A 23783-nucleotide genomic window follows, 5' to 3' on the forward strand; every position below is an offset into this window, starting at 1 on the left:
TAGGCCATTACAGTGGTATCACTTTAGATTGATCCTGATGTGGAGAATTTCAGTTTCAACCTGTGCTGCTTTCTCTTAGAACTGCTCTGTCAGGTCACTTATTAAATTTGAGATGTCTGTATCTTGCACTGCACACGTTGATCTACTCATCACATTGGGCTGACAGCCTGAAGTGAATTTAGTGTTAAATTGCCTGACATTCTGGATTCTCACTGTGCACCAGTTAGCTTAGCAGACAGCCTGGCTAATAACTGAAACTTATTCGATGAACTTATTCTCCTCACTACTAAACCATGAGGGCCAAGAAAGCAGAGTGTTTGTCATATATATCGTGTGTTCCTGTATTTTTGTTCTGCGTTATGTCAGAAAACCTTAAAAATGTATGTATTGTTCTAATCTTTATGAAAATATTTGCCTCTTTTTATCTCCCTGGTATGAAATGTGCGCTGGGGGTTGTATAACAATGACAATGTCCATCCATCTATTTTGGCTCGTTAGTGCAATATCTCAAGAACCTCTTAACCAATTTCATTCATATTTAGCATAAAAATGTACTTGGATGATCCCACAACATCAGTTGATTACGGTGACCTTGTGCTCAATTTAAAGGTCACAGCAAGATATTCAAGATATTGTCTAGCCACGCTTGTTAGCACGATAGCTCAAGAATCATCCTTCCATCCATTTTTGGCTTACTCCAATTAAGGGTCACAGGGAGGCTGGAGGCTGTCCCAGCAGTCATAGGGCATGAGGCGGGTTTCACCCTGGACAGGATGCCAGTCTATCACAGGGCCACATACATACTGACAGACGGACACATGCACACCTACGCTACGTTCCATTTAAAGATTCCACCTGGAGGGAACTTACACAAACACGAGGAGAACATACGAACTCCACACAGAAAGGCCACAGGTGAGAAGCGATTCCATGATCTCCTTGTTGTGAGGCAACAGTGCTAACCACAAAGCTGTGCTACCATCTGAAGAACCAGTTGACCAGTTTCATTCATATTTACCATAAGGTTGTATTTGGGTGATCCCTCGACACCAGTCGATTTTTGTTGACCTTGGGGTCAATTTCAAGGTCACAGCGAGATATTCAAGATATTATTACTGCCATCCTTCTTAGCATGATATCTCAAGAACCACTTGACAAGATTCATTCATATTTAGCCTAAAGGTGTACTCGGGTGATCCCGACACTTTCTAATACTGATTTGTGGGGACCGGGGGGATGGGTCATCTCCCGATGGCTATTTGTTTTAAAATAATGTTTACTCCCATTGTGTTGAACATGTTGTAGGTTATCGAGTATTTTCCTGGGTATCTGTATAGCTTTAGACAACCTTAATGTCAGCACTACAAGAACACCTTGATTGCTTTGGAAAATGGCATCACTGTCCAAATACTTTTGGACCTGGCTGCATTCAGTAATTTAACATTTCCCATACTCCCCCTGATGGCCCCCTGCGATTATGATGATACACATTCTCTCAGGTTGAGAGGGTTATCTAGAGGAGGTGTAGCACCTGTGATGAACTTCTGCTGTGCCCTGATGTCCATACTTCACAAGGTTTATTTACATTGTACCCTGAGCTGGAACTCTGCTGAAACTGACCTCTCGTACAACCCCTGGCAAAAATGATGGAATCTCCAGCGTCGGAGGATGTTCATTCAGTTGTTTAATTTTGTAGAAAAAAAGCAGATCACAGACATGACACAAAACTAAAGTCATTTCAAATGACAACTTTCTGGTTTTAAGAAACACTATAAGAAATCAGGAAAAAAAATTGTGGCAGTCAGTAACGGTTACTTTTTTAGACCAAGCAGAGGGAAAAAAAATATGGAATCACTCAATTCTGAGGAAAAAATGATGGAATCATGAAAAACAAAAGAACGCTCCAACACATCACTAGTATTTTGTTGCACCACCTCTGGCTTTTATAACAGCTTGCAGTCTCTGAGGCATGGACTTAATGAGTGACAAACAGTACTCTTCATCAATCTGGCTCCAACTTTCTCTGATTGCTGTTGCCAGATCAGTTTTGCAGGTTGGAGCCTTGTCATGGACCATTTTCTTCAACTTCCACCAAAGATTTTCAATTGGATTAAGATCCGGACTATTTGCAGGCCATGACATTGACCCTATGTGTCTTTTTGCAAGGAATGTTTTCACAGTTCCTGCTCTATGGCAAGATGCATTATCATCTTGAAAAATGATTTCATCATCCCCAAACATCCTTTCAATTGATGGGATAAGAAAAGTGTCCAAAATATCAACGTAAACTTGTGCATTTATTGATGATGTAATGACAGCCATCTCCCCAGTGCCTTTACCTGACATGCAGCCCCATATCATCAATGACTGTGGAAATTTACATGTTCTCTTCAGGCAGTCATTTTTATAAATCTCATTGGAACGGCACCAAACAAAAGTTCCAGCATCATCACCTTGCCCAATGCAGATTCGAGATTCATCACTGAATATGACTTTCATCCAGTCATCCACAGTCCACGATTGCTTTTCCTTAGCCCATTGTAACCTTGTTTTTTTCTGTTTAGGTGTTAATGACGGCTTTTGTTTAGCTTTTCTGTATGTAAATCCCATTTCCTTTAGGCGGTTTCTTACAGTTCGGTCATAGATGTTGACTCCAGTTTCCTCCCATTCGTTCTTCATTTGTTTTGTTGTGCATTTTCGATTTTTGAGACATATTGCTTTAAGTTTTCTGTCTTGACACTTTGATGTCTTCCCTGGTCTACCAGTATGTTTGCCTTTAACAACCTTCCCATGTTGTTTGTATTTGGTCCAGAGTTTAGACACAGCTGACTGTGAACAACCAACATCTTTTGCAACATTGCGTGATGATTTACCCTCTTTTAAGAGTTTGATAATCCTCTCCTTTGTTTCAATTGACATCTCTCTTGTTGGAGCTATGATTCATGTCAGTCCACTTGGTGCAACAGCTCTCCAAGGTGTGATCACTCCTTTTTAGATGCAGACTAACGAGCAGATCTGATTTGATGCAGGTGTTAGTTTTGGGGATGAAAATTTACAGGGTGATTCCATAATTTAATTTATTCCTCAGAATTTTCCCTCTGCTTGGTCTAAAAAAGTAACCGTTACTGACTGCCATTATTTTTTTTCCTGATTTCTTATAGTGTTTCTTAAAACCAGAAAGTTGCCATTTGAAATGACTTTAGTTTTGTGTCATGTCTGTGATCTGCTTTTTTCTACAAAATTAAGCAAGTGAATGAACATCCTCTGAGGCCGGTGATTCCATAATTATTGCCAGGGGTTGTATAAGTCACGGGCCGCGAGATGGTGCGACATTCACAATTGTGAAACTACGAATACACTGATTGATTTGATATTTCAAACATGGCTGTCACTCAGTGAGTCTTTGAAGAGCCATAATGAATACATCCCATTCACACTGACGATTAGCGTGCCGTTCCCTGACTGAGAATGAAATGTTGATTAATGTTGACCAATGCAGAGGATCTGCCAGACTCCACGAGAGTTAAGTCAACATTAGTTGGGCAATGCTGATGTTTGCCGTGCTCTTGGAAAAACTTCAATGGTCATGCTAAAACTCCAGCAAGAGTTGAACTCCACTGCCGCTACGCAACTTTTGCTAGTACACTGTTACTGCTCCATTCTCCTCCACTCGCCTTCGCTGGCCACCGTCAGAGGCTTGACTAGATGCACCACCTCCTCTGGATCCCCTGGGCATGAAGAAATATAAAATGTGAAGAAATATGTAGAAACTGTCTCGCCAATGCACCAGTAGCAAGTGAATCATTTGTAGCGTTACATCAAGTTTATCTAAGCTACAATTTCAATTCAATTTTCAATTTATTTTCATTTATATAGCGCCAAATCACAACAGAGTTGCCTCAAAGTGCTTCACACAGGTAAGGTCTAACCTTACTAACCCCCAGAGCAACAGTGGTAAGGAAAACTCCCTCTGAGGAAGAAACCTCAAGCAGACCAGACTCAAAGGGGTGACCCTCTGCTTGGGCCATGATACAGACATAAATTACAGAAATAATTCACAGAACAATTCATGGACGAATATACAAGAAATGCTATCGGCGCACAGGACAGGAGGGTCACCAACACGAATACAACTCCCATCTCTGGATGGAGCTGCACCTTAAACAGAGAGAAAAAACAGAATCAGGCATCAGAAAGACAAGAAATACTATATAATTTGCCAGCATTAAACAACAAGAAAAACAGAGAAATACTAAGGTGATTGCCGGCCACTAGCCCTAAACTTCACTAAAAGACCCAGAATTTAGGTAAAGTTGAGGCCGCAGCCCACTTCAATTACTAATAAATGAATTAAAAGAGTAAAAAGCGTAAAACAAAACTGTACCAGTATGCTAGCCATATGAAAGGGAAAATAAGTGTGTCTTAAATCTGCACTTGAAAATCTCCAAAGAATCTGATTGTTTTATTGATGCAGGGAGATCATTCCACAGAACAGGGGCACGATAAGAGAAAGCTCTGTGACCCGCAGACTTCTTATTCACCTTAGGGACACAAAGTAGTCCTGCACCCTGAGAACGTAAAGCCCGGGCTGGTACGTAAGGTTTAATTAGGTCAGCTTGGTAGGGAGGTGCCAGTCCATGAATAATTTTATAGGTTAGTAGCAGAACCTTAAAATCTGATCTCACTGGGACAGGAAGCCAGTGAAGAGACGCCAAAATGGGTGTAATGTGGTCAAACTTTCTGCTTCGTGTCAAAAGTCTGGCTGCAGCATTCTGAACCAACTGGAGACCCCTAATGCTAGACTGCAGTAAACCAGAAAATAGAACATTGCAGTAGTCCAATCTAGAAGAGATGAACGCATGGATCAGGGTCTCAGCATCAGCCATAGACAGGATGAGACTAATCTTCGCTATATTTCACAGGTGGAAGAAAGCAGTCCTAGTAATATTTCTAATATGGAGTCCAAAGGACAACGAAGGATCAAAAATTACCCCAAGGTTCCTCACTTTGTCAGTGTGATGTATCAATCAATCAATCAATTTTTTTTTTTATATAGCACCAAATCACAACAAACAGTTGCCCCAAGGCGCTTTATATTGTAAGGCAAGACCATACAATAATTATGTAAAACCCCAACGGTCAAAACGACCCCCTGTGAGCAAGCACTTGGCTACAGTGGGAAGGAAAAACTCCCTTTTAACAGGAAGAAACCTCCAGCAGAACCAGGCTCAGGGAGGGGCAGTCTTCTGCTGGGACTGGTTGGGGCTGAGGGAGAGAACCAGGAAAAAGATGTGCTGTGGAGGGGAGCAGAGATCGATCACTAATGATTAAATGCAGAGTGATGATGTATGACACACGAGCCGAGGCTGAGCATTAACTGGTCAAATTGATGCCGATGTCTCACTGGACCAAGAACCATCGTTTCAGTCTTATCAGAGTTTAAAAGTAGGAAGTTTCTAGACATCCAACTTCTCACTGCTGCAAAGCAATCTTCTAAGGATTTTATGTGAAAGAGATTATCAGCAGTTATCGGCATGTATAACTGAGTATCTTCTGCATAGCAGTGAAAGGTAATCCCAAAACGCCGCAATATGCGTCGTTTTGGGATTTAGAAAAAGCTACGTCACGTGACGTTGCAAACAATGAGTTGACTACCGGTGTCACAGACCGAACAGCCCCCTAAAAATGAGTCCGCCCTGCCTCCACTGCGCATGTCTCATTTCGGAGCTCAGCAGCTCATCTGAGACAGACTCTCTTCACCCAAAGTGATCAAATGGATTAATGTGACTATTAACTATCAGATGACAAAGCAAAACTTCTTAAATCATTCTAAAGTCAGTTTTAAGCAGAAACGAGGTGATACTCGGTGACTCTTTGAAATGACGGACGCGCAGTGAACACAACAGCTAGCAGCTCGTGTAGCTGCGGCGCTCTGATCGCTTCCTCTGTCATTTATGATGAAATAATGCTGAATTTATGTGGAAATGATTGTTGTACAGAAGCTTCAGATATCTGTCGCTGATATAGATGATGACTGGAGGCAGTTTGAAGCAGAAACGAGGTGATAATCAGTGAACCGCGGCTAATGACGCATCTGCAGTGAAGGCAGGGTGGACTGAGTTTTAGGGGGGACCATTCAGTCTGTGACACCGGCTCCCCTACTGCTCTGTGAAGTGCACCTGCCCTCTGACAGTGAAAGTGTCACTACGTTTTATAGTAAGTCAGTGGACTGTTGCTGAGCGTAGAGCTCCACCAGTGCTACAGTGACCTGCATGTGAAACAGCAAATTTGGAGCCCTGGAGCGAGCCTTCTCTGGTTTTTCCCATAGATATTTGAGAATCCGTTACGTCGGCCACTTGATGTCGTAGCCCTTAGGACGTGAATATTTGAGTACTTTCACATTGCAGAGGAATATTTTCTTCATGCCTCACTTGTATTTTTTTCAGCCAGTTTTGGAAAATGCAAACATTATTACCAGCTAGCATTTAATCACAGACCCTCATTTAATGTAATAATTGTCTTTACTTTCACACAGATGGGTTTTTAGCAAAGTTCAGTGTCAGATTTGTAGTTGAAGCTAATTTACACTCTTTGTCCTTAAGTAGAATTTCCTAAATCAAATACTATAAAGCCACAATGATACGTTTCTCCATCTATCAAATATGGATGTGTCGTTTTATGAGTTTAATCAGTCGCCCAAATCACATTTGAATTTATTCTGTTTTATTAATTAGTCTCTTTGCCCTCGAGTGCAGGATGAGTCATACAATTTTATTTTCTGGAGGAGAAGAGAAACGAATTAGAAATCAAGATATTTAAGAAAACCTACATCCAGAGTAAGAGTGCTGATTTGTTTTTGCCAAGCAGTCAAACGCCCCGTCAGTCCCTGTGAAATCACTTGGTGGCGAATGTTGTGGGTTCACCTTGTTTTGACCTCTCTCTGTCAGCAACAGTTGGGTGGTGCTGGGGGTCCAATGCAGCCCGGTCAAGTCCCCCCCAACCAAACCTTCAACAGGCCCCCTGGGCCCATCCCCGTATCCCACGGCAACGTCCCGCAGCAGGTACACTCATCCACATGGGCTGTCGCGTCCGCCTGCATTCTCACCTCGGTGCCCTTTTCACGCTGTTCACACCTTTTCCTGCCCCAGTGGCTTCTGGGTTCTGCCTGCCTCGACATTAACACTTTCCTCCACTGTCTCTTATTTTTCCTGCTCCACCACTCTGCCCTCTCCTCTTCCTCCTGTCTCTCCTGTGTCCAGTCGGTGGTGGTGGGCATGCCCCCTGTTAGTCAGGTCACTATGATGGAGGAACAGCAGAGGCAGAACAGCATGGTGAGACCTGCAGGAGCAGGACTGTAGAGAGTCCACGGGACTTAAGGTTCTGCAGATGGTTTGAACTGAAAACTTGTGGGTCTTCATATAATAATGTTCATTTCGCCAGCGCTGTTATTAGATTAGTGCACAACAGATTTTTTTTTTTTTCACTGTCATGTTTATTTTAGTAACTTTATCAAATGCTGTTTATGTCCCAAACCACTTGTCTTCAAGTAGGATTTATTTGTTATGTATTAACCAATTATAGAGCTATAAACAAAACATGTTAAAAAATGATAGATTGGCGCATTTTTTAGGGCAACACACAAATATAACACACCGCCCAGTAAAAGTTGGGAAAACCATTTTTTTTTCTGAACTCAGTGGCTCCGCCTGTGCTTGGCTCAGTGACCTCAGGATGAAACAGCGGAATCACGGTGCGCAGTCCTTCCTCAACTCCTGATTTTTTGGAGTGATTCTTTCCATGCTTAGATACCCTCATGCATCGACATTAACCCTCATGCACGTGAATGCACAGCTGCTTTGATTTCACTGCAGCTCTGCTTCAAGATTCACAGAATTTTATTACTTTAAAAAGAAGTCACTGTAACAGTAAATCTGCATTTCGCACTCTTGTGCAATCTTTGCAAATATTCCTCGGTCTGTATGCGTGCCGAACTGTGTGTGCGTGGGGCAGGGAAGTGGGAGTTCAGACAGATCTTCCATATGAAGACTATCTGGTCATTTCACATTAAATAATTTGCATGATGTACATGTGGGTTTTGCTGGATTTGTGATGGGTGGCGCCGTACAGTTAGAAGAAATAGTTGTGAACAATCAGCCCTACAGAGAACAGTACTTTAGGTAAAGACACCTTGACGCTTGCACAAATTTCATACCGCACTGCCGCGCATTTCGTCGTGCCAGTGCTGCTTGATGCCACACTGTATATATAAAATAATCATTTCATAGCTGATGATACATTTGCTGATGAAGCCATCTCTCATCGCTGCCAGAATCACAATGAAATTATCTACAGCTGCAGGTTGTCTCGTGTGCGCCTTGCAGTGGAGAACGCATTTGGAATCTTGTCTCAAAAGTAATTATTTATAATATATAGTAATGGATTGGTAAAACAGCTGCATTTTCATTCCTTATGAGTTAGATAATGTATTTTTAAATTTCTGTTTATTATAGATGTAACATCTCGTCATAATCTTTCAGATGCGCTGCGCACATTGACACACAGTGTTTTCAAATATGTTGTCTGTTCATGACCATGTTCACGACATTAATGCGTGCCAGAAGTTTTGAACGTTTTCAAAATTTTCTTTGCACACTGGCATGCAGTCACGCACAGTTTACGACACATTTACTCATTGTGCAAGTGTCAAGGTACACTAACTCCTTCACCAGCTGCTCATCAAATTGCTCATGGTTTTTGTTTTTCTGTCCTTCACTCTCGACTAACCTTCCCACAAAAAATGTAACAAAAAAAAAAAATTGCACCTGCTGAAGATGCTTTTTGCACACTTTCTCTTCATAACACCGAGTTGTGGAGGTGTTGCAGATTAAGTTACAGTTTGCAGATTTTAGGCTCAGAGAAATGAAATGAATTGGAAGACTCAGACACTTCCTGTAATCCCCAAATTATTGTTTACGCCTTAACGGTGTGGAACTCCACTGTAAAAAAAAAAAAAAAAAAAAAAAAGTGTGACACCGTTAATCCTGACTCATACTTGAAAATCACACTTAAAAATCATGATTTGGACTTTAAACTAAAGTCACGCTAAGGTCTAGGAGCATGAACAGGTGCCACCCATCACAACATCTGCATTAAGAAACATCTCCTCACCCAGAGCCTCCCAGGTCACCCCTCAGTTCTGTTCTGTCAGTTTGATATGTTATTCCTATTACAACATTATGATGAAATGCCAAATATTAGGTCTGTATCTTGCAAACATTTGAAGTTACAACCTTTGGAATTTTTTGTGAATTTTTCACATATTGTGAAAATGGTGTTTTCTACCAACTTTGCATGTTAATAATGAGCTCCCTATATGCCTCACAGCTTTGAAACATATTTACAGCATATCATCTTGAGATATGTAAAAATATGAATATGATAGTCAACTGTCCACATTAGCATCTGGGGTGACGAAAATTGGCATATTTTGACACTTTTTTAAGATTAGAATTTTTTTCAAAAACTATCAGTTTTGTTAAAACAACCTGGTGTATCATTTAAATGTGTAGATATGTTCCATTATATCACAAACCATCATACAAAACGTTCTATAGCCATAGCTGGTATATTTCTTTGATTTTGAACTAATCAAAGATACCAACGACATGTACAATTTCAGGTTTTCTACCATTTAGAGGCCTTTGTGGAAGGCAGATCGCACTAGATACATCAGAACTGCCACAATTTCTCAATTCTACACCAAACGTTAGCCTGGCATGAGCAGTTTCAAAGCTGTGAGGTGTATAGGGAGCTCATTATTGACATGCAAAGTTGGTAGAAAACACCATTTTCACAATATGTGGAAAAAAATCACAAAAATTTCCAAATGCTGTAACTTCAAAAGTTTTCAAGATACAGACCCAATATTTGGCATTTCACCGTAACTTTGGAATGTGAATAACATATAAAATTGACAGAATAAAGCTGAGGGGTGACCTGGGAAAGTTGTTCAAAACTGATGTCAGATGGAATGACCCAACTGCTTTGGTGACTGGATGGCAACTATCAAGGCAGGCAACCAGTCCATCCCCCACCTTTCAAAAATAAGCATCTATCTTCCACATCCAGGTGGAACTTGGCCCTGTCCAGCCACTGGGCTCCTTAGTACTGAGGCACCTGGATCACACCCAAAGACGACCAAAATATCGTAGCCAACGATCCCTCATGATCCAAATGCTACACCTCATCTGATTCTCCCCAAGCCCCCATTCATCTGACATAAAGTCTTTCCTGGGGTACTCCAGGATCCTCCAGAGACCTGGTCCCAAAGATGTTTAGTCTTCACCTTAGTTTGCTTCAGGAGCTTCTATCACATGTCATCCACTCTGTTTTTTATTTATTTATTTATTTTTTTGTCTGCAGTTGACGTATCCTCTCCAGGCAGAGGAGCAGGTGTTAATGTCCTCCTCCTCCCACTGTTCAGTATCAAACTGATGGACAGTTCATTTCCTATCAGCATGTTTTAACTTTGTTTCAGTCCCCATGTGGCATGCTGTTTCTGATTTGAATGCTTTAGTTACAACATGCATGTGTAACCCTGAAAAATAACAGATGTTTGCATTGTGCACAACATGGGAAGTACCGAGTTCATCAACAAAGCCCGGCTGGAATGTTTTCTCCTCTTCACCTCCGATGCTTTGTCTTCATCATAGAAAAACGATACACGTTGACTTCCAGAGAAAAATAAAACTGCATCATTAATGGTAAAACCAGCACATAATGACTGGAGAAACAGCCTGACAGGACTTGCTGCAATTTTGTTTGAATTTAGAAGAATTTACCTCAAGAAATCTTAATTTTATCAACCATAAATAGATTTTTGAGCTTAAAACCTCTTAAACTGACATTCCTTCAGATGTCAATGAGAGCAGCTGGACCAGCCAACCAACAGCCGCCAGTTGGCAGCGCGCCGCCAAACCAGGTTGCCCAGAGTGGACAAGCTCCACCCCAGGGCCCCATACTGCGCCTCTCCAACCCGGGAGCCAATCCGCAGCTTCGCAGTCTCCTCCTCAGCCAACAGCAGCCAGTAAGCGCTCAGCCAGACGGCTGCTTGAATTGTGCAGTTGGCCGTGTGCGACCCCATTGGTTTCCTGGACCTCTCGGTCTTTGCACAAGTTAACGTGGCTCTCCTGTGTCTCTGTCCTCTAAGCAAGGCGGCGTGTTGATGTCTCACCAAGGTTTGGGACAGCAGATGGTTCATCCACAGCCAGGAGGGGGGGCGCAAATGCAGAACCAGTGGAGGCAGCCTTTAACAGGTGAGTAAGCACCCCCCCCCTCCCCCCCCCAAAAAAAAACAAGGCAAATGAGGACACAACTATAAACTAAATTAAAGGAAAAGTTTTAGAATATTTTTTAAACCGCCTAAAGATGGGAGATGTTTCATTAGCTCTTTTTTTTTTTTATTCAAACAAGTACAGTGGAACTTTTAACTAGTTGTTCCTCCTTCTAGCTGTGAATTTGCAGCAAAAGTCAACTTTTAAAGACCTACTGGACCTGCACACGGTGCTCATCCTGACAGCTGCGCAGCCCAACAAAACCATTTTGGAGGCTGAAGGTCGCACGCAAAGTGTTTTTGTTTGACATATAATTTCCAGTCTGTAAGCCTTTTTAACCAGCTTTAGCATGACCTTCGTGACGGTTTTATGTGGTGAATTCTTATGAGTAGACAGAAATTTGCATAAAAATGAACACAGTGATTCTACTGAAAGGACAAGCAACTTTGCCTACCCACCGTCACCTGTTATGATGGTCTGTAATGTTCATGGAAGGACAAGACACCAGTATTGTCACTGTTGTCTTCACTTCTTGCATGCCACATCCATGTCTTGATATTGTCTTCTGCCCTTGACGTACGCATCTACAATGACCTGTTTGACGGAATTCTCAGTCATACAGTGCATCCAAAAACCCTTCATCTCCAGCCTGGTCTACCATGTCCTATTTATCACAGCCCATCTACTGCTGCAGTGGTGTGGATGGGCTCAGGATCCGTGGATAACACCACAGCTGAAAGACCTTCATGCATGTCTCATCACGTCTTCTCTGTCTGGTTCACACTCGTACTCAGCGATGGGCTGGATCTGCAGTTGGAGTCGTTGGTGTTGTTCAGTGTCACGGTCAGACAGTCTGTTCAAACACAGTTTAAAATGACGAAATTTGCAAAGCTGTATATTTTCTGAGACTAAATTCACTGCATATTTTGTACGAGTTTCACACTTATTTGACAAAATGGCAAACAACATACAAACAAACGAGAGCAATCAGAAATTTCTGACGTCTGCCAATCCAGATCACAAGTTAGTGAAAATAAGATGGGCTGACAGCCAAAATCAGCTTCCAGTTGTGTCCTTTGCTCTTGTAGGCTTATCGTATGTGATTGATATAATTTAGACTTCAGCTTTGCAGTCTTATTCTATCAGACTTTTCTGTAGGAAGGAGTCAGTACCCACTCTGCTGCCCCCTGTTGGTGAATGCTAACTGCTACAGAAACAGCTCTGACATATGTTAGGACCGGCTCAATTCAAGACGAGGGCCGTGTCTGGCCCTCAAGCCACCAGTTAGTTGCCAAAGCCTGTGCCTCTGTGTATTCTGTGTATGTAAATGTATTTAATTTTTTTTTTTTTTTTTTTAATTGGTTTACTGCTGAATTAGAAAACAGCCACAGCGTTTGACGTACCAACTCGTACGTCGCTTTTCTGTAGATGCCACTGAAGCAGCGTTACGGATGATGTCTGTCAGTCAGGGTTGAAGACCGTGAGTTGACTGTTGATGGACACAGTGACGTTGTGTTGTTGCTTTGTAAAGAATGTCTTCATATGGAAGACATTCAAAGAAATAATGTCTCACTGTCCTGATTTGAAGTTCTTGTAAAGAACTGCAGAAGTGTTTCTATTAAGTGCAAAAATGTGGCAACAAACCCTTGATAAATGTGTGTGTGTGTGTGTGTCTCTGCCCTTTTAACCCTCACCTTAAACACCCCCACCTGTGTGTAGGTCAGATGCTGATGTCTGGGGGCCAGCGAGGGGCGGTTCCTCAGCCCGGCATACCTCAGATCTCCAGCGTCACGGAGGATGAAATCCTCAGGGACCTCCTCTGACGGCCAGCTTTTGGATAAGACTCACGTTTCATTTTTGCTTTCTTTTTTAATATAACAAATAAAGGTTAATTTTGGAAAATTATGAATTTTGGAAAGTGATGCATTTTTTTTTTTTTTAAGTTTAAATAAGAGTAGATATCAGGACCACAGCTAACTGAAGAAATCTTTTTATTGTCTGTTGACACCATGTTGATCAACTCGGGCTCTGAAGGTGAGCGACAGCCTGAAATAGATTCTGTCGCAGCGCCATCAGTGTCTTTTTTTTCTGCCCAATAGTGTCACAGTGTTCATTTTAACTACTCCAATATGCCATGGACCCGTACAGTGTCCCGCTCACACCAAGTAGTCCTACCAGATGGCAGCAGTTGGCTGCGTTTTGTTCCGCCCCCTTGGCATGACGTGCAACCAGGCTGACCCCATGTGCACATGGCGCCGACTCCACATACACATACACAGCACCTGCTTCTCAAAACCACCCAAGCAGTGCGTGAGAGTGGCACCCCGCACACGCGTGCCGTCGCGCACCAAACCTGCAGGAAAAGAGAAAAGTGCGACTGACTGACAAATGAGTGCAGCAGTTTTTTTTTTGGTTTTGACTTACACATTATGTACACACATGCACCAACAGGAAGTGACATCAGTCCCTGTCACCTGGGAGACGGAGACGGTTGCTAAGATACCGTGACAGAGGGTTCTTGTTTGCGAGCCTTTCTTCAGCCGCGCTTTCACATGGACTCACACGGACAGACACTGGTCCCTCAGTGGCTGCTGCTCAGCCCCTTAATCACTGGCCGACCATCGGAGCTGTGCTGAGCGCCGCTCTGTCTCTTTTCTGTCTTTTCCCGCCTCTTTGTATCTGTCTCCCACTCATTATGACGCTTTTACCATCCACCTGCGCTCAGGCGCTTCATCACACCATGTTTGAATATTCCGTGTAAATAAAGTATTTGATAAGTACTGCTTGGCTCTGTGGGTTAATCGGTCACATGTACTATAATTGTCAGTACTCAAGGACTGTGTGTTAACTTCAAGCTGTTTTACAGCATAAAGTTATGAATAATTAGGGGCGTGATCACTTTGAGTGACAGCTGTGATGCAGAGTTAGGATGCAGCTTGTTGCTGTGGGTTTGTTCTGTCAGCATTTTATTACAAATATCTGAGATAATATGGTTTAATTACTGTATTTTCCAGAGTACAAGTCACTTTTTTCTGGATTTTTCACTCTTGAATTAGGGATTTTTGTGCATTGTTGTAGTGTGCTTTTTATTGGTAGTTTATTTTGTTTTGTGATTTGATTCCTTGGAAAGTTCTAATGAAAGTGATTTTTCTGTGTATTGCACTAGAGTGCAAGTTGCAGGACCTCTCAAAGTAGTAAAAAAAGTTTTAGAAAAACGTGACTTGTGCTCCAGAAAATACAGTACACTAACTGAACAAGCAAGATGTTGGTGCTCCGGTATTTCTTTTGAGTGAAATTTTAGCATTATTTAATTTATATGCTAGCACAGGGATACCACTAATCTATATTAACTATAATGGCTCTAATAAAAATACCAAAAAGGTGAAGACTGAGGCTTTAACATCCCAGTTATAGAGGGCAGCCTCTAAATCACCCACATCGTCCAACCTAGAAATAGAAGACCATCAGACTCTGATGGTTTTACTGTTAGCAATATCAGCAAAGTATCATACATGAAGTCTCTACTGGTGGTTGGCTCTCACTGCGGTATTGTATCACTTCCTGTTCCGGAGCACAGCGGTGTTTTTCTGTATCTGTTAGCTGTTTAATCTGCGCAGTTAGATTGATCTAGTTATCTAGATTACGATTTGTTTCACAGTGTAATCTTCACGTGCCTTAACTAAAGCACTCATTCTGCTGAATCACCTCTAAATTATTTACACATTATTCACTTTGCGTGTTTTTAGGAATCCGCTAGCTTAGCGTAGCTACTAGCTCTTAGCCGATTTAGCATGGCGGCTTCTCCTGTCTCTCCCGCACTTTTCTGCTCTGGGTGTGAAATGTTTAGTTATTCCTCGGCCTCCTTTAGCAGTAATGGTACTTGTAATAAGTGTAGCTTATTCGTAGCTTTGGAGGCCAGGCTGGGCGAATTGGAGACTCGGCTCCGCACCGTGGAAAATTCTACAGCTAGCCAGGCCCCTGTAGTCGGTGCGGACCAAGGTAGCTTAGCCGCCGTTAGTTCCCCTCTGGCAGATCCCGAGCAGCCGGGAAAGCAGGCTGACTGGGTGACTGTGAGGAGGAAGCGTAGCCCTAAACAGAAGCCCCGTGTACACCGCCAACCCGTTCACATTTCTAACCGTTTTTCCCCACTCGACGACACACCCGCCGAGGATCAAACTCTGGTTATTGGCGACTCTGTTTTGAGAAATGTGAAGTTAGCGACACCAGCAACCATAGTCAATTGTCTTCCGGGGGCCAGAGCAGGCGACATTGAAGGAAATTTGAAACTGCTGGTTAAGGCTAAGCGTAAATTTGGTAAGATTGTAATTCACGTCGGCAGTAATGACACCCGGTTACGCCAATCGGAGGTCACTAAAATTAACATTAAATCGGTGTGTAACTTTGCAAAAACAATGTCGGACTCTGTAATTTTCTCTGGGCCCCTCCCCAATCAGACCGGGAGTGACATGTTTAGCCGCATGTTCTCCTTGAATTGCTGGCTGTCTGAGTGGTGTCCAAAAAATGAGGTGGGCTTCATAGATAATTGGCAAAGCTTCTGGGGAAAACCTGGTCTTGTTAGGAGAGACGGCATCCATCCCACTTTGGATGGAGCAGCTCTCATTTCTAGAAATCTGGCTAATTTTCTTAAATCCTCCAAACCGTGACTATCCAGGGTTGGGACCAGGAAGCAGAGTTGTAGTCTTACACACCTCTCTGCAGCTTCTCTCCCCCTGCCATCCCCTCATTACCCCATCCCCGTAGAGACGGTGCCTGCTCCCAGACTACCAATAACCAGCAAAAATCTATTTAAGCATAAAAATTCAAAAAGAAAAAATAATATAGCACCTTCTACTGCACCACAGACTAAAACAGTTAAATGTGGTCTATTAAACATTAGGTCTCTCTCAGAGATTAGAGCATGCCATAGGTATTAAAGGCACTGCGCTGCGGTGGTTTGAATCATATTTGTCTAATAGATTACAATTTGTTCATGTAAATGGGGAATCTTCTTCACAGACTAAAGTTAATTATGGAGTTCCACAAGGTTCTGTGCTAGGACCAATTTTATTCACTTTATATATGCTTCCCTTAGGCAGTATTATTAGACGGTATTGCTTAAATTTTCATTGTTACGCAGATGATACCCAGCTTTATCTATCCATGAAGCCAGAGGACACACACCAATTAGCTAAACTGCAGGATTGTCTTACAGACATAAAGACATGGATGACCTCTAATTTCCTGCTTTTAAACTCAGATAAAACTGAAGTTATTGTTCTTGGCCCCACAAATCTTAGAAACATGGTGTCTAACCAGATCCTTACTCTGGATGGCATTACCCTGACCTCTAGTAATACTGTGAGAAATCTTGGAGTCATTTTTGATCAGGATATGTCATTCAAAGCGCATATTAAACAAATATGTAGGACTGCTTTTTTGCATTTACGCAATATCTCTAAAATCAGAAAGGTCTTGTCTCAGAGTGATGCTGAAAAACTAATTCATGCATTTATTTCCTCTAGGCTGGACTATTGTAATTCATTATTATCAGGTTGTCCTAAAAGTTCCCTAAAAAGCCTTCAGTTAATTCAAAATGCTGCAGCTAGAGTACTGACGGGGACTAGAAGGAGAGAGCATATCTCACCCATATTGGCCTCTCTTCATTGGCTTCCTGTTAATTCTAGAATAGAATTTAAAATTCTTCTTCTTACTTATAAGGTTTTGAATAATCAGGTCCCATCTTATCTTAGGGACCTCGTAGTACCATATCACCCCAATAGAGCGCTTCGCTCTCAGACTGCAGGCTTACTTGTAGTTCCTAGGGTTTGTAAGAGTAGAATGGGAGGCAGAGCCTTCAGCTTTCAGGCTCCTCTCCTGTGGAACCAGCTCCCAATTCAGATCAGGGAGACAGACACCCTCTCTACTTTTAAGATTAGGCTTAAAACTTTCCTTTTTGCTAAAGCTTATAGTTAGGGCTGGATCAGGTGACCCTGAACCATCCCTTAGTTATGCTGCTATAGACGTAGACTGCTGGGGGGTTCCCATGATGCACTGTTTCTTTCTCTTTTTGCTCTGTATGCACCACTCTGCATTTAATCATTAGTGATCGATCTCTGCTCCCCTCCACAGCATGTCTTTTTCCTGGTTCTCTCCCTCAGCCCCAACCAGTCCCAGCAGAAGACTGCCCCTCCCTGAGCCTGGTTCTGCTGGAGGTTTCTTCCTGTTAAAAGGGAGTTTTTCCTTCCCACTGTAGCCAAGTGCTTGCTCACAGGGGGTCGTTTTGACCGTTGGGGTTTTACATCATTATTGTATGGCCTTGCCTTACAATATAAAGCGCCTTGGGGCAACTGTTTGTTGTGATTTGGCGCTATATAAAAAAAAAAATTGAATTGAAATTGAATTGAAGTCTGTTACATAAATGTCCATTATTCTATTTATGAACAGCCTCCTAAAAGTATAAACAATATTACACATTTTTAATTTGTCCTCAGGGTTGTTCCATAAGTACAGTTATTGAAATACATTTACTGTTTATATTAGTTCTTGCCCTCATTTTTTTAAACGCAGTCAATCCTTTAAATTCATATTTCGATGTTTCTTATTCAAGTCATGTTAATTGCTCTTTTTTTTTTTTTTTTTTTGCAATATGCAAACTGAATTAGTATTTGCTTTGTATGTATTTCCAGGCAGTACGTTATACATGGGACAATGTCAGATTTCAGTACATGTTGATTTAAAAGGCCTTGCGTATTAGTCTTGTGTATTAACGTTACTGACTTTATTTTTGATTTTACATCATTAATGTGAGATTTACAACATAATTTCTGATCAAGAAGTTTTGTATCATACACTCTTATTTCTACATCATTTATGTGTAAATTATCTACATATATACATCTTCAACCGCTTATCCAGGGTCGGTCGCAGGGGCAAGTACCTCCAGCAGGGGACCCCAAACCTCCCTTTCCCATGCCACATTGACCACCTCTGACTGGGGGATCCAGAGGTGTTCCCAGGGCAGTGTGGAGATATAATCTCTCCACCTAGTCCTGGGTCTTCCCCGGGGTCTCCTTCCAGATGGACGAGTCTGGAACACCTCCGTAGGGAGGCACCCAGGGGGCATCCTTACCAGATGCCCAAACCACTTCAGCTGGCTCCTTTCAATGTGAAGGAGCAGCAGCTCTACTCCAAGCTCCCCACGAATGACCGAACTTCTCACCTTATTTCTAATGGAGACACCAGCCACCTTCCTAAGGAAACTCATTTCAGCCACTTGTACCCGCAATCTAGTTCTTTCGGTCATGACCCAACCCTCATGACCATAGGTGAGACTAGGAACGAAGATTTCATTTCTCTTTCAATCGTTTTTGAAATGTCATTTGAATTCCTCCTTATTTCTTCCTGTTAAAAGGGAGTTTTTCCTTCCCACTGTCGCCAAGTGCTTGCTCACAGGGGGTCGTTTTTGACTGTTGGGGTTTTACATAATTATTGTATGGCCTTGCCTTACAATATAAAGCGCCTTGGGGCAACTATTTGTTGTGATTTGGCGCTATATAAAAAAATTGATTGATTGATTGATTGATTATTAGCATGTAGTGTGGCAACATTAGATCCACTGTGACGTTTACTAAGGCAACATGGCAGAGATGAGCAGACATTCAATTTTGTAGCCACAAGGGAGCAACAATGGTTGCTATGCCACCAACTAGGAGGGGCCAAATAAATGAGAAGTTTATTTTGTGCAAATGGTGAGTAACTTGGTGACTGCCAATCCGAGTAAAAAGGCAGCGTGATGTTAAACAAAATAATCCAAGATGGCGGGAGATGCTCCAAAACAACTGTTTTTCCTCTGTAAATCTGTTAAACATTTTCCTCATATTTTGTCAACATTTACAAGAAATAAAGACTTCAAATTCTAAAAATGCTGTTTTTGTAACCAGATAACGCCTCTGAAGTGATTTACAAGACATGCTGCAGAGATGTTAGCATGCTAACTGCCGATACAAGAACGTCCCTGTGAAAGATGTTTGACTGAATCTCCTTTTGGTTCTGTTAAGCGGTCAAGCATGGAGGAAAAACTCGTAACAACTGTTTGGTTTTCTATCTTTTATAATTCGTCATTAATCATTGTGTACGTTAGCACAAAGTAACCACGAGCTGGGAACACCCATCAAGAGACAAACACCTGCCCGTTGCCCTGGTTTTTAACTGTGACTGTAGGGTTAACGTTTATTTATCTTTAACTTCAGGTTGTCACTTTTGACTGAGGAATTACACATAAATACTCTGATCATCGCCTGCTGGACTGAATTCACTTTGGCCTTCAGTCGGTTGAGCACAAAAGACAACGTGGAGTTTTTCTGCTAATTGTTACAACACTCAACTTGCCAACTCGGGATTGATGAGGATGTTATCAGGTTTGTGTGTTTGCATAATTCAAAAAATAGTCACCACCATTACAACTTGGGTTTGTTTCCACGTTGCCATTGGACATTGAAATGCTGTTTGTATCAAACAACAAACTGAAATAAAAAGATGTTAATGAATATTCACAGATCTAATAATTATTTACGTATGTTTAACACAAATAGCATGAATGCAAAGTTCTTTACAATATTCAATAAAAGCTGTACGGAAAAATATTAAAACACTTAAACTGAAGTGACAACGTATACATAAGAAAATTAAAACATGAAAATACAAATTTCCCATCCTAAGGGCCCCTAAACAGTGCAAATTTGGTCAAATTGTGCATGAAGCAGGAATTGTATGCAATACGTGTAAAATCATAGCTGCTTCTAACGCCTCATACACTTGTTGCAACAGCTATTTGTGCACATCAGCGGCTGAAAGACAGCGAGTGCGCTGAGTGAGCCCATCGAACCCTCTCACGGCAGGTGTCGGCCAAATTCCTGGTGATACAAACATCTTAAACCACTTGTGTGGCACTTAGAAAATATGTGGCCATTCACACTTAACATGACAACAGTTAGCAGACGGTCACTGTTGAGCTGGATGTGAAATTTGTCTAAGTTCCCCACAACTGTGAAATTGCAAAAAGCTATGAATAGTGACAGTACGACCTTCTTAATGCGCTCGGGCACGAAGGAGAAAAGCAATGTTTTCATTGACCATCTTTATGGCAACTCTCATACCTGATGATATGACATCTGTTACAGAGGAAGTAATGTGGACTGATGGTCCTTCCAATGGAAATTCAAAGAATCGCAGGTTTTGACACTTCAGCATTGGCTTAATTTTTCGGCATTAAACAGGCAGCTGGCACTTCAGTATGATAAAAGTTCAACCCCAATTCCAATGAAGTTGGGACGTCGTGTAAAATGTAAATAAAAACAGAATCCAATGATTTTCAAATCCTCTTCAACCTATATTCAATTGAATACACCACAAAGACAAGATATTTAATGTTCAAACTGATAAACTTTACGTTTTTTGTGCAAATATTTGCTCATTTTGAAATGGATGCCTGCAACATGTTTCTAAAAAGCTGGTATAGTGGTATGTTTCCCACTGTGTTACATCACCTTTCCTTCTAACAACACTCAATAAGCGTTTGGGAACTGAGGACACTAATTGTTGAAGCTTTGTAGGTGGAATTCTTTCCCATTCTTGCTCGATGTATGACTTCAGTTGTTCTGGTGGGAACAACTGAAATTTTTAATCAAACTTTATTCGGATTGAGAGCGCTGTGGCTGTGCGGATCATTTTGATTTTTTTTTTCATGGTGATATGCTGTTGATCCTGCACGCCTCTTCAGATGCTTGGGATGTGTGTCTTCATTGCATTACTGATTTCAGTTGTTCAACAGTCCGGGGTCTCCGTGGCAGCATGTGTTGCTCCAAAACCTGAATGTACCTTTCAGCATTGATGGTATCATCACAGATGTGTAAGTTGTCCATGTCATGGACACTAACACACCCCCATACCATCACAGATGCTGGTTTGTGAACTTTGCACTGGTAACAATCTGGCTGGTCTTTTTCCTCTTTTGTCCAGAGGACACGACGTCCATGATTTCCAAAAACAATTTGAAATGTGGACTCATCAGACCACAGCACACTTTTCCACTTTGCATCTGTCCATTTCAAATGAGCTCAGGCCCAGAGAAGGCAGCAGTGTTTCTGGATGTTGTTGATGTTTGGCTTTCGCTTTGCATGGTAGAGTTTTAACTTAATTTTATTAATTTAACTTATTTCATTTATATAGTGCCAAATCACAACAGAGTTGCCTCAAGGCACTTCACACAAGTAAGGTCTAACCTTACTATCCCCCAGAGCAACAGCGGTAAGGAAAAACTCCCTCTGAGAAAGAAACCTCAAGCAGACCAGACTCAAAGGGGTGACCCTCTGCTTGGGCCATTATACAGACAAATTACAGAAACAATTCACAAAATGAATACACAGGAAAAGCTGTTGGTGCACAGGACAGGAGGGTCTCCAGCACAATTACCACACCCATCCCTGGATGGAGCTGCACCTTAATAGATAGAAAATACAGACTTGCACTTGTAGATGTAGCGACGAACTGTGTTAACTGACAATGGTTTTCTGAAGTGTTCCTGAGTCCACACGGTAAGATCCTTTACACAATGATGTAGGTTTTTAATGCAGTGCCGCCTGAGGGATCAAAGGTTACGGGCATTCAATGTTGGTTTTCGGCCTTGCCGCTTACGTGTAGAAAGTTCTCCAGATTCTCTGAAACTTCTGATTATATTATGGACTGTAGATGATGGAATCCCTAAATTCCTTGCAATTGAACATTGAGAAACATTGTTCTTAAACTGTTGGACTATTTTTTCACGCAGTTGTTCACAAAGTGGTGATCCTCACCCCATCTTTGCTTGTGAACAGCTGAGACTTTTGGGGATGCTCCTTTTATACCCAATCATGACACTCACCTTTTTCCAAACAGGTGTTCTTTGAGCATTAATCAACTTTCCCAGTCTTTTGTTGCCCCATCCCAACTTTTTTGAAACATGTTGTAGGTATCAATTTAAAAATGAGCAAATATTTGCACAAAAACAATAAAGTTTATCAGTTTGAACATTAAATATCTTGTCTTTGTGGTGTATTCAAGTGAATATAGAGGGTTTTCGTGTGACGTATCTGTCACGTCATTTTGTGTCCCGCGGCCATTCTGGATTACGACGCGGTGGCCGCTGTGATTACACTTCGTGCATTTGGTGAACAATTGCAGAAGCTTCATCGTCGGTGTGAAGAAGCCTCACGGCACCGTGGCGCTGAGAGAGATCCACCGCTACCAGAAATCCACTGCTCCCAGAATTTTATTTTATTTTATTCGGCAATAAAATTATATAAGAATACACAAAAATACTGCCGAGGATAACACAAGAACGCTTCCAATACGGATGCTTATTTACATTGTGGTCCTTGAGCACCGAGCTGCTGATCCACAAGCTGCCCTTCCAGCGTCTGGTGAGAGAAATCGCTCAGGACTTCAAGACGACCTCCGCTTTCAGAGCTTCACTGTGATGCTCTGCAGGAGGCCGGCGAGGCTGATCTGGTCGGCAGCTTCCTAGTTCACAATATCGCAGTGTGACACTGTCGGCCAGTTTGTTACATCACCGCTAAATTCACTATCTGGTATAAGATACGGATCCACTGAACCGACTGCTACACATCTATCACGATAAATAGCTTTATCTTGAGGATTTAAAGCATCATAATAACCGGACAATCTCTCCATTTTTCTATCATGTGCCAGCCTCCTTGTAATCCAGAATGGAGACGGCACCTGTCCTGCAGCAAATCGGTCACGTGATTGAAAACCCTCTATTGGTTGAAGAAGATTTGCAAATCATTGTATTCTGTTTTTAAATTACATTTTACAAGATGTCCCAACTTCACTGGAATTGGGGTTGTAAAAGTTCAGGAGAGGAAAAAAAAAATTCCATCCTTTGATTTCCATTTTCTTCCGTGTCCAGTTCTCAGTGTTCTTGTGAGTTCCGCTGATGCAGAATTAAAGGTTTTAAGTTCTACATGACGCTCCAGTGTGACTTTGAAATGGCACCAAAACATCTGAGCTCACTGACACAATTGTAAAATATCTCCTGTAACGCTTTAACAATCACAACGCAGCACATCTGAGTGTGTTTCCATTAATACGCCTCATATAGATTTACGACGGCTGCATTAAAAGTCGGTGATCACACCGGTGAACGTGCTCGCCTCCATTACAGCCTCGGCACACCGTGGCTGTTCTTTCTCGCGACCTTCCTGCTTGCTGTTGGTCGCGCGGCTACTATCCCGCTGTCAGCCTCCATTGTCTTTACGGGTAGAACAGTCAGAGCCGTTGGGGCCGGTTCGAAGATGAGAGGCCGCAGGAGATGCAGATTGTGCAGCCTGGTGGCAGCAGCAACACTGCGGGGCACACCGGGCTCCGTAGGCCGGGGGGGCAGCATTTGTTTTA

At 42.1% G+C, this 23783-nt stretch overlaps 1 protein-coding gene across 3 annotated transcripts in view; it reads left to right on the forward strand.

The window, feature by feature from the left end:
• med25 (mediator complex subunit 25) overlaps window positions 1-14113 on the forward strand; it is a 52316-nt gene extending 38203 nt beyond the window's left edge. For 2 of the 3 annotated variants that reach the window (XM_034190368.1, XM_034190369.1), the window contains exons 16-20: window positions 6948-7061; window positions 7260-7331; window positions 10916-11086; window positions 11210-11315; window positions 13053-14113. In XM_034190368.1, coding sequence (XP_034046259.1) covers window positions 6948-7061; window positions 7260-7331; window positions 10916-11086; window positions 11210-11315; window positions 13053-13156 — 567 coding nt within the window. In that variant the 3' untranslated portion in view covers window positions 13157-14113. The remainder of the gene's footprint in view (window positions 1-6947; window positions 7062-7259; window positions 7332-10915; window positions 11087-11209; window positions 11316-13052) is intronic. The other variant, XM_034190370.1, reaches the window with a different exon arrangement.
• Window positions 14114-23783: the final 9670 nt, after the last annotated feature.

The sequence above is a fragment of the Thalassophryne amazonica genome, chromosome 16 (genome assembly GCF_902500255.1).
Source record: "Thalassophryne amazonica chromosome 16, fThaAma1.1, whole genome shotgun sequence".
In the NCBI taxonomy this organism is placed as follows: domain Eukaryota; kingdom Metazoa; phylum Chordata; class Actinopteri; order Batrachoidiformes; family Batrachoididae; genus Thalassophryne; species Thalassophryne amazonica.